The 10,671-nt window shown below is 35.4% G+C and overlaps 2 protein-coding genes across 2 annotated transcripts; one reads left to right on the top strand and one right to left on the bottom strand.

Annotated features, from left to right (window-relative positions):
• The first annotated feature begins 1,955 nt into the window (after positions 1 to 1,955).
• On the top strand, positions 1,956 to 5,204 carry LOC125587580 (rhamnogalacturonan I rhamnosyltransferase 1-like). The gene is made up of 9 exons (XM_048758326.1): positions 1,956 to 2,517; positions 2,553 to 2,870; positions 2,941 to 3,008; positions 3,119 to 3,207; positions 3,312 to 3,477; positions 3,751 to 4,040; positions 4,120 to 4,324; positions 4,400 to 4,557; positions 4,654 to 5,204. The coding sequence occupies exons 2-9, from the start codon at positions 2,564 to 2,566 to the stop codon at positions 4,913 to 4,915; spliced, it is 1,545 nt and encodes a 514-aa protein (XP_048614283.1). The 5' UTR covers positions 1,956 to 2,517; positions 2,553 to 2,563; the 3' UTR covers positions 4,916 to 5,204.
• A 2,641-nt stretch (positions 5,205 to 7,845) lies between these two features.
• On the bottom strand, positions 7,846 to 9,916 carry LOC125587581 (UDP-arabinopyranose mutase 1-like). Its single transcript, XM_048758327.1, has 4 exons — positions 9,505 to 9,916; positions 8,698 to 8,948; positions 8,446 to 8,614; positions 7,846 to 8,378 (listed from the first exon to the last, which is right to left on the bottom strand). Exons 1-4 carry the CDS (start codon positions 9,901 to 9,903, stop codon positions 8,067 to 8,069), a joined length of 1,131 nt encoding a protein of 376 aa, XP_048614284.1. The 5' UTR covers positions 9,904 to 9,916; the 3' UTR covers positions 7,846 to 8,066.
• Positions 9,917 to 10,671: the final 755 nt, after the last annotated feature.

Below are 10,671 nucleotides of genomic sequence, written 5' to 3' on the forward strand. Positions count from 1 at the left end.
ACATAAGAAGAAACAAAAATTGGTTACCTCTCACCAGACTTTGGTTTAGTTAAGATTGTAGTGTTTAATTCGGTCGGAGCAATCTATCTATTCGTAGGATTCCGACTCTGAAGCCCAATCTAAATACTTGTGTCAATTTTGGGCTTTGTTAAAATCTATTTATTTTTCTGTGCATCTGCATGCACAACGTGGGCAATTGCTATAGAATTCAGCTGAATTAAATAGGCCCAAAATTAACAATTTTATGAATACTTATGGGTTGTGTTCCTTTTGATGTTGTATACTTATGGTTGCACAATAAGTCATTAACAATCAATAATTGTATATCGTTATACGTCATATAATGAATGATAATAGAGAAAATGTGGTTATGTGTATATGTGTGTGGACCGTGACGTTTCTATAATTGTAGCTTGAGAAGATAGTAAAATACAAACGAAGCAAGCAACTCTCTTGGTCACGGGCATTTTGTCCTTTAACTCTATTTTGATGAATTTTCTCAATTTTCATATTAACTATGTTAAGGTCTAATTTATATATCTATTATTTTTTCCACAGTAGAAATTCTGGTGAAACGTATATTATAAAACATAGCTCACGTGAAGTAAAACTATTTGGAGTTTGCTGAATTTTATCCATAATCCATATATATGCATGAATGGAAGGATTCGGGTAAGATGTATCTAGTTGTAATTAGAATGAAAACTGATAGCTTATAGTGACAATGTAGGTTAGTATTTTGTGGAACCTACGTTTTTGAGATTTGAAAACATTCAGAATTAATTATTTAAGAATATCAAAAGACAATCATAAATATGAGCAAAAATATAAGCAAACTATATACTATGGTTTAAGTAACTTGGTGGTCACTCATGAGAATAACGAATCAATATACAACAATTTATAGATTCTTAAGATTATCAAGAATAAATGAAGAAATATTATTTTATCGTCTATGTACATGTACTTAAGTTAGGCATTAGAAGAAAAAAAAGATAGGCAGAATACTTCAATCGTTTCATTAAGAAAAGACTTGTTGTTTCACTCAAAAAAAAAAAAAAAAAAGACTTGTTGATCGATGAGGTTAATTTATGAAGAAAAAAATTGTTACTTAATATCTTAATAAATACTCCTACTACTAAAATACAAATCATGGATTTGGTGATTAGAATATAATTAACTAATTGATTTGAAGGTTGACTCTCTTCAACCAATACACTTACATATCAGTGTATCAACCATGCAACGTACACGTAAAGTTGAATTCAGGTCATGAATGCCCTTAGTCATTAAACATCTTTAAATCATATTTTCCGTCAATGCATTGTTAATTAATATTATGATTCCAACTGCAGCTCATATATTCATGCATAATACAACTGTTATAATGCTAACTACAATATAAAATTTTGAATTCTTTGTTCAGAAGTAAACAAAATATTTTTAGAAAGGGAAAGAAATATTGAGATGACACCCATGTTTATACTCCGCCTGTTTAGAGTCATTCTAACATTTTTTTTTTGTTACACAAAAAAAATGTCACTTTACAATTTCAATGCAAATTATATTTACTTTCAACCGAAAATTGCATTGATTTTATAAATAATTTTATTTATCTCAAATACTATTGGTCAGAGATGTGTAATTAATAACAATTTACATATATTTCACTAACTTTTTTAGTCTGTGCGAAAAATGTGACACTTGTTTAGAAACTTACGGAGTATTCTTTATTCGTATCATATAAAACATAAACTTATAAGACAAAGATTAACTCAGCGAAGTATCTTATCGTTGATATATATAGATAATTTACTTACCATAATCTGTACAATTAGTTGGCTAAAAAGGAAACGAATGCAACTTGAAGATTTTTGTTTCCTTCATAGATTATATGATGAAGAAGCTATATGATATTTAACAATGGCTTCAACTGTTAACACAGAACGGTCACAAACAAACAAAAAGACTACCGACAAAATAAAAGATATCAAAAAGACAAATTATCTTTTGCCACATTCTTGTCTCAATCTTCCTCTTCTTTCCTCCCAATCTCTTTGACTAGCTTCGGTTCAGTTTCCGGTGATCACCAACCGGATCTGGTTCAAGAAAGAATCTCGTCGACAATATCAACAAGCATTCTCTCTCAAGCAACTCTGTCTCCTCCTTTTCTTCAGTTTTGATTGCTGCTTTACTTACTTTTAGCTCCAAGGATGGCCATTGCATTAGTTTCCTTGTAATTTGGAGAGTTTTCTCATAGAACTTGAGATCTGTTTTTGGTTGGTGAGATTGTTAATGCGTTGAGAATTGTCGGTTCATAAACTCAGAGATTATGAGAATGCGGTCGTGTTAATCCGGAAATTGTGGTTGACTTGAGTGAGAGAGATTCTTGATTTTTTCGAGGAGTAATAATAATAAATGTTTCCCCTGGTTTTGCGTGGTGATGATTACACTTACCTTGACTTAATGATCTGATTAGTCTTCTTATAGAGACTTAAAGCGTGGAATCTATTTGATGAACCACCCCCCCCCCCCCCCCCCCCCCCTGTGAGGAGATTTAGAAATGTGTAAAGCGGAGAAGTGTCTATACCACAGGAAGCTCTTAGAGATGAAGGTTAAGTTTCTAGGAGAAACCAAGATTGACAAGTTCAAGAACTCCTTGGTTTCCAGGTCTCGTATGAGCCTATGGATGATTCGGGTTATGACCATATTGCTGATATGGAGTTGTTTTGTTCATTTGGTTGCTTTGGGTGGGATGTGGGGACCAAGGTTGCTGAAAGGCTGGCCTTGTTGGCTCAGCCACCATGAGTTCCCAATGGCTGCACAAGAAATGGCTTCTCTTCCAATGAAAATAGCCCTCCCTCCTAAAAGTAAGCATGTTTTCTTTCTGGTTACTTATACCAATGTTTATACCTTTGTGTACTCTTTGTTTTCACTCAGGGATATATCAGAACAATGGTTATCTTATGGTTTCTTGCAATGGAGGACTCAACCAAATGCGAGCTGCGGTAAACATCAGAACTAATCTGTTTGCTTTGTCAAAGGATCCTTATCAAAAATGAATTTACATTTCTTAATACTTAGATATGACTTTGGAACTCTGCTTTCTTTTTTTCAGATATGTGATATGGTCACTATTGCAAGGTACATGAATGTCACACTTATTGTCCCAGAGCTTGACAAGGCCTCTTTCTGGAATGATCCTAGGTTATCATTTCCATCCATTTCACTCAGAGCTTCTTTCTGAATTACTTATTTTTCATAATTGATAACCTCTCTTAAAGTTATTGATCGGATTCTCATGTTGACAGTGAATTCAAAGACATATTTGATGTGGACCACTTCATAACTTGTTTGAGAGATGAGGTTCGTATACTCAAAGCGGTTCCTCCAAGGCTTAGGAGAAGGGTCGAGCTCGGTGTGTACCACACCATGCCTCCTGTTAGCTGGTCTAACATGTCCTACTACCAAGACCAGGTTCTTTCCTCGGTCACACTAGGAGTTCAATAATATAAATTTTATATGATTAGTCTTCTACAGTGTTCAAAAAATCATTAGGCGGTAGTTAGGCGTCTTAGAGAGAATTATGGTCCAACATGTTCGATTTTTTGAACTACTAGACCGATTTTTTAAAAATTAAAACAAATGTTTCGTTCAAACCCGGTTTGACCGGTTCTTAGAACACTTGTCTTCTATATACCCAAGTGGTTTCTTTCTCATAGCTTCTTGTACTTGATCCTTTGGAAACAGATTCTTCCGTTGGTGAAGAAGCACAAGGTCTTACAACTGAACAAAACAGATACTCGACTTGCCAATAACGAACTTCCTGTCGAGGTTCAGAAGCTGAGATGCAGAGTAAATTTCAACGGGCTTAGGTTCACTCCAAAGATTGAGGAACTAGGTAGAAGAGTAGTCAAGATTCTGAGGGAGAAAGGTCCCTTTCTGGTTCTCCATCTCAGATACGAAATGGACATGTTGGCATTCTCTGGTTGCTCTCACGGTTGCAACCGCTACGAAGAGGAAGAGCTCACAAGAATGAGGTTAGCCAAAAAACATTTCATCTTATTGTTAAAATTTATTCATGATATTGATGTTATCAATCTTTTCCATATTGCTTAGATATGCTTATCCATGGTGGAAAGAGAAAGTAATAAACTCCGAGTTGAAGAGGAAAGAAGGTCTTTGCCCATTAACTCCGGAAGAAACAGCTCTTACACTATCCGCATTGGGCATTGACCGTAACGTTCAGATTTACATAGCGGCTGGAGAGATATACGGTGGTAGAAGACGGTTAAAGGCTTTAACAGATGTTTTTCCAAATGTGGTTAGTATCAAAAATGTCTGAAAGGTTCACTCAATAGTGTCAGTAACTGATGATGATCTTTGATGATGAAACCAGGTCAGCAAAGAAACTCTGCTGGATTCGTCTGATCTGAGTTTCTGTCAGAACCGTTCTTCTCAAATGGCTGCTCTTGATTATCTCATCGCTCTAGAAAGTGATATATTCGTTCCTACTTATTATGGGAACATGGCCAAAGTTGTGGAAGGTCATCGCAGGTGAATCATTATCAATTTATCACTGTTGTACTCTAAAGAAAATATAATGTTTCTTTTATCAATGACTAATATATGCACTTAATTCCTCATCCTCAGGTTCTTGGGGTTCAAGAAAACGATTGAGCTAAAGAGGAAGTTCTTGGTTGATCTAATAGATGAATACTATGAAGGACTGTTGAGCTGGGAAGTGTTTTCGACCAGGCTGAAGGCCTCTCACGGTACAAGAATGGGAGGTCCCAAGAAGCGGCTTGTGATTCCGAGTAAACCTAAAGAAGAAAACTACTTCTATGCTAATCCATATGAATGTCTTCAGCTATTACGTGAGAGTAATGGCACTTCACTTAAAGAAACAATGTGATCTGATCCACACCATTGTCGATGGAGATCTTGGAGCCGAGATCTTTGGATTGTATATCAATCTGGAAGATGGGGTTTAAAAGGTGACCAATCACCCCCAATGAGACGTTATTTGAGGTTCTTTGGTGTACAGCGACTTTCTGAAGAGCTATCAATGTTTTGAGGGAAGTGTAAGAAAATAAATGCTTTACCCACAAGATAGTATGATATGTAGAAGTCATCTCATTATGCATTTTACAAACAAATGTTACAGTTTCTATTATAATATATGAGCCTTTTTTAGCAACAAATGTTACAGTTTCTATTCTAGTATCATATGTAGAAGTCCCCTCATTATGCATTTTACAAAAAAAATGTTACAGTCTCTATTCTAATATATGAGCCTTCTAATATATGAGCTAAAGTAAGGGAATACATAGTTTGAAGCAAAATAAAAGGGTAACAAAACATTATTTTTAAAAAGCATATATTTTTATATATACATATATAGGCCTGGTTAACGTTGTCTTCTCACATAATGAACTTCTAATTAAGTTTCTTAAACTACTTAAATGACCATCAATTATGGATTGGGCTCCTTTTCCTTCCTTTCATACGTGAAGAATAATCGCCTCTCATTAGATTATCGATCTCTTTTGCTGAATCTGTTGACGGTAACCTTTTGTTGATCTTTTCTTTGTTCCAGACTCGATAGGTTTTGAACTTTTTAACTGCCAGAAAACATATATGATTATATATAAGGAAACATGCTTATATGAATCTTCCTCACTCATATTTGTATTTTTCACGACTATATTTTCACAATTAACAATAAGATATTGTAGCTATTGATTAATGTGCATGTGTACCTTTCGTCCCATCAAGAGAGGTTCACTTCGGCTCACCATAAGACCATAATCTTCATATTTGGATCCACCTACATCTATGTTTCCACCTGTAAGTTCTCAAAGACTACAACATCATCAGCATCACATGGTTATGTACTCATACGCTTAGGTATACTGAGAAGACAAACACATGCATGATGTATTGTAGACATCAATACACACAGACATACACACACACATAAATAGATGATTACCATCGTCATAACAAACAACGCACAAATATATATACAGAACACACATTATATAAAACCTAGCTACATATATCATCTTCATCATTAGGAAGGGACGCCACAGACACATTTAACATCTCCTAAAGATATATGTAGACACACATGAAGATGATCTAATAAGAAGAGAAAAAAAACAGAGGAGAAAACTAAGAGTTTGTCATGTACAGACCTTGAAGCGCATGATGAAGATTCATCATCATCATGAGGACGAGAAACCCTACAACGAGTGTGATTAACTTTGCGTTTGTGTTCTTCATGTCGTTTGCCTTTGACAATATTAAGGAAGCGATTAGTATTTTAGTTGATGTGAGTGAAGCTCATTTATAAGAGTTATCTGTCTATACTTATGTATAAAAAAAATTTAAACCGGAAAAAGGCACACTCATCATCGGTAATTGTTAATGCTAGTGTGAAATAAATAAAATGTTCCAGCAGTATACATTTGAACGATGTATAGGTCAAACCATTTTTTTTTTAATTATCAAAGTAAATAACTCAACAATTTTTTTGCCATCTCTATCCAAATAAGCTGGTTTCACGATACTTTGGTAATTGAGTCTTGCGATTGTCTCACAGCTCTAGCGCCAAACGATCATACAGTTCAGATTATATTATTTCATTCAGATAGGATACTAGCTATAATATACTCAACTTGTCTTGTGTATCAACCTTTTCTTATGAAAATAACTTTATATATATAGGAATGAAATATTGTAAAATTTTGTCAAAAAAATAAAATAAAAGGAATATTGTAAATTTATGTAGATCAAACATCCATATTTCCGAATGGGAAAATAGAAAATAAAGAACTTAGAGCATTAGCATCGGTCCATATTTTTAAGAGAGTATCTTTAGATATTTATTTTAATTTCTTAAACATAAAAGAGGGTTAGACCAATTAAAAGAACATATAGATAAAAAGTACTTCAAAGTCTTTTCCCGGAGAGACGATTCTGAGCATTTAACACTTTTTCTCTCTTTTTCAGTTTTTTTATTAATTATTTTAAACACAAGAGATTTAACGAGAAACTGCTATTAGTGGTCAAGAAAGTTGGTACCGACATGGAGTATATAAACCGAAAGGACAAAAATATTCTTGAAGAAATCGAGGAGGCATGGCATGGAGAAGCTTTCATGAGTTTAAGTGCCCTAAAGTACAAGTAGTTTGAGTTAATATTTTGACATTACCTTTCTTTAGCAAAAGAAAAAAAGTAGTTTAAGTTAATGTTATACATTTGCTTATTGCTTGGGGTTTCTAAATGAAGCCCTTTTATAATTCCAAAAATCTTTTTTAACCATGGATTTGCTAAAAATGCTTTGTGTGTGTATACTTAGCTAAATTTGAGCCAAAAAGTCTACTATATTAGTTTTTATGTTTACGAAGAATTTGATACTATATTCTTTTTGAGACACGAGGGCGGGTCCTCCGATTCAATCCTTGTGGCTTTGTCGTAGTCGTAGGTGTGGATGCCACTTTAAAGTTTAAACAAAAAAAACGTTAAATTTTTGGGGTTTTACTTGGAAAATTGGTGTAAAAGATTCATAAATATTTTAGAAAAAGGATTACTAGATGAGAAATCCAATATCTGGGCTTATGGTGCCTAGTGGGGCATTCAAATACTTAGAGGCCCATTATTATAGGCACATTTTTAGTCATGTTGCTGAACTTTGCTAAACATATGGTGGAGACCACTGCTCCTAAGCAACTGAGCTCAAGTCAACTAATATCAAGCATAGTTTAAGCCTTGGTTTAGTATCAATTCATATTCAAACTTTCTTGTCAACAAATTAGGAAGCAGACTATAACACCAGACTAAAGGAATACTATATGATTTTATTATTGAAACAAAGACAAAAAGCTCAGAGGAAGATTTGTCTCGGATCTTAAATAGAACTACACCATCATCACTATTTTAATAAACTCCGGCGACTTAACTGAAGAATCGCCGGAAAATGAGATAAAACAAAACAGGGAAGGAAGGGAGGAAGATAGATGATGATAGGTTTGAGCTAAAAAACCAAAACTGCGGTGTGCTCAAGCTTTAGTGGCCGGGTTAAGCTCATCCCAAGCTTCAATCCAAGTGACCATAGCATCAGCAAGCTTGTCAAAGTAAGGATCAATGGGGCTAAGCTTCTCCTTCACCAACTTTGACAGCTCCAAGTAGCATTGTTGAACCGTCACAGCTTCTTTCGAGAGCTTTGCGCTCTGGAAGAAAGGAATAATGTCCTCCTGCCAGAAAATTCCTTTGTACTCTTTTTTCAGGTTCACAAACGGGTTGCTTGCCTTGCTGTGGTATATGTAGGGAAGACCCGTCTTCACTCCCAATCCCAAATGGTCACAGATCACCTGCAAAAATACAGACCATTAAGAAACCGCAAAAACTATGTAGGAGAGTGGGGAAGTAAGTAAGTACCTTGACACACCATCCAGCCCACATATCGTCGTAGCGACCAATGGGCTGACCATCACCCATGAGACCAAAGTACATAGCTGGGCCAATGAGATCACGGTCAAAGGCCAAGTTCATGCCACACATTGGGAAAAGTGTTCCCTTTGGGATGGTCATCACAGCATCCACATACCTTCACAGTGATGGCCATTTAAGCATATTGTTAGCTAAAGAATTAAAAAAAATGTGGAAAGAAAATTTTAAATAAAGTAGTACCTTGTGTTCCTTTCCTTAGGCTTGACGAGTTGAGTTGGGGCGTCGTAATCAGGGATGTTGAGCCAGAGACCGTGCGACACAGCAGTGGAAACACCCTCACGGAGACTGAAAGGGTATCCACGGACGAAGTCAGCACCTTCACGGTAGGGATCGTACAAGGTGTTGAAGAAAAACGGAGAGGATGGGCAGAGAAGGTTCTTGATGTGTTGCTCAAGTGCGTTCACTGCTTTTCCAGATGGATCCTTGGCAACCTATATAAACACATGACAACAAACACAATAATATATTAAAAATTAACAAAACATTATTCAAACCACCACATTAACATTATGACAGCAACATCAATGCTACACTCATGGCGTAACTGAAAAAATCAATTCTTGGACACAAGCCCCACGGTTCCTTAAAGTGTTTCAGGAGAATGACATGCAAGATTCTTGTGAACTTAAACTGTTACGACATTAAGATAGATTGATCCAACAACAATGTCATCACTAGAATCACCAAAACATAAGAGATCATGATCACTGAGTTAGACTATACAATTGAAGTTCAGAAAAAAACAGATCGAGCACAATCAGAGCATATGAATCTATAGATCTATGTCAAAATTCAAAATTTTGAGATCTGTTAAATGTACCGACACTGTAACCAGATCTCGCATAGACACAACACAATCCTTAAGACATAACCTGAGAGCAGATCTACAGATTCAGACGAAACAGAACGACCAAAAAAAAAGTTGGTTTTTTTTTTTACAGCACCAAAAAAAAAAGGAGTAAACTTTGAGAATTGTGGGAAACTTACGAAGCAATCGTCGTCAATAGTGAAGATGTACTTCTTCTTAGACACCATGTAGCCGAAGCAGCGACAAGCAGAGTCCTTGAAGGAAATGCATGAAGCTTTCGGACCGAGGATACGGTTGATGTCGTTCCTGTTGTAGAGCTCGTAATCGAACCCTTCGGGGACAGCAATGGTCTTGGAAGGATCTCCGTCTTGGACGATGATGAGATGGTAAGGCTGGAGAAATGGCCTCCACATCTCGAGGAAGTCGAGGTTGCGGATCGTCGGGATCACGATGTCGAGCTCATCCTTCAGCAACGCGGCGTGGTTCAGCGGGATTCCAACGGTATTCGCCGGTTCAACCATGATTGAGAGAAGAGAGGGAGGTTTGAGATCGGCGTTGTTTGAAACTGATATGAACATGAAGAAGAGCGTCGTTGTTAGTTTTATAACAGATCCGGCACGTGCGATGTATTTGTGTGACGTGTATGAAGATTAACACGTGGTCGATAAAGACTCGTTCTAACAGGTCAAAAGAATTTTACCCTTGTTTTGGTGAGAAACTGAAGACTTTTCTATTTTGTCTCTTAATTGTCCGTATTCTATGGGGAATTAATTTGTCTTTGTTCGTTTGTAAATTCACATTATAAAATTAATTGATTTCCAAAAATAGAATCTTATTATTTATCTGCTGTTGAATCAATTTGTATAAACTTACACATACATTTCTTAAATTTATTAATTTTTATTAGAGCTCTGTAGTTTGAAGTTTGAGTCAATTGATTTACCTTTCACCGGTAATACTTGTAGAAACTCAGATATTTTACTAAAAAATCACAAAAATTCAAATAAATTTTGTTTATAAAACTTAGTGATTACATCTCTTGACAAAACCAAGAATTTACAACACGATGAGATAATCATTACAAAACTTTTTTAAAAAAATTGTTAGATACGAAGCAATACCGTTATATTGTTCTCATTACGATAATAATAACATATTAAGTTAAACTAGTGGTATCCTAATTAAGTGTTTGTGGTTCAAAATTTTGTACTTATTTTAGAAGTTTAACGTGGTTACTACGTTAGTAGGTTTGGCTAACGCTATAAAGGAGATATTTTACCTAACAATTTAATTAGTTTCGGTTTATAACTTTTTCCTACTTGATTTCATAAATGTATTTAGTGGCA

This window comes from Brassica napus, chromosome C5 (genome assembly GCF_020379485.1).
Source record: "Brassica napus cultivar Da-Ae chromosome C5, Da-Ae, whole genome shotgun sequence".
Classification (NCBI taxonomy): domain Eukaryota; kingdom Viridiplantae; phylum Streptophyta; class Magnoliopsida; order Brassicales; family Brassicaceae; genus Brassica; species Brassica napus.

Bases quoted from the DNA above. Each gene is read 5' to 3' on its own strand.
- LOC125587581 (XM_048758327.1), bottom strand. From the start codon at position 9,903: ATGTTCATATCAGTTTCAAACAACGCCGATCTCAAACCTCCCTCTCTT. The intron at 8,949-9,504 runs GTAAGTTTCCCA...GTGTTTATATAG, and splicing joins CTATTGACGACGATTGCTTC to GTTGCCAAGGATCCATCTGG. The intron at 8,379-8,445 runs GTACTTACTTAC...GTATTTTTGCAG, and splicing joins GGGCTGGATGGTGTGTCAAG to GTGATCTGTGACCATTTGGG.
- LOC125587580 (XM_048758326.1), top strand. From the start codon at position 2,564: ATGTGTAAAGCGGAGAAGTGTCTATACCACAGGAAGCTCTTAGAGATG. The intron at 3,208-3,311 runs GTTATCATTTCC...TCATGTTGACAG, and splicing joins TCTTTCTGGAATGATCCTAG to TGAATTCAAAGACATATTTG. The intron at 3,478-3,750 runs GTTCTTTCCTCG...CTTTGGAAACAG, and splicing joins TGTCCTACTACCAAGACCAG to ATTCTTCCGTTGGTGAAGAA.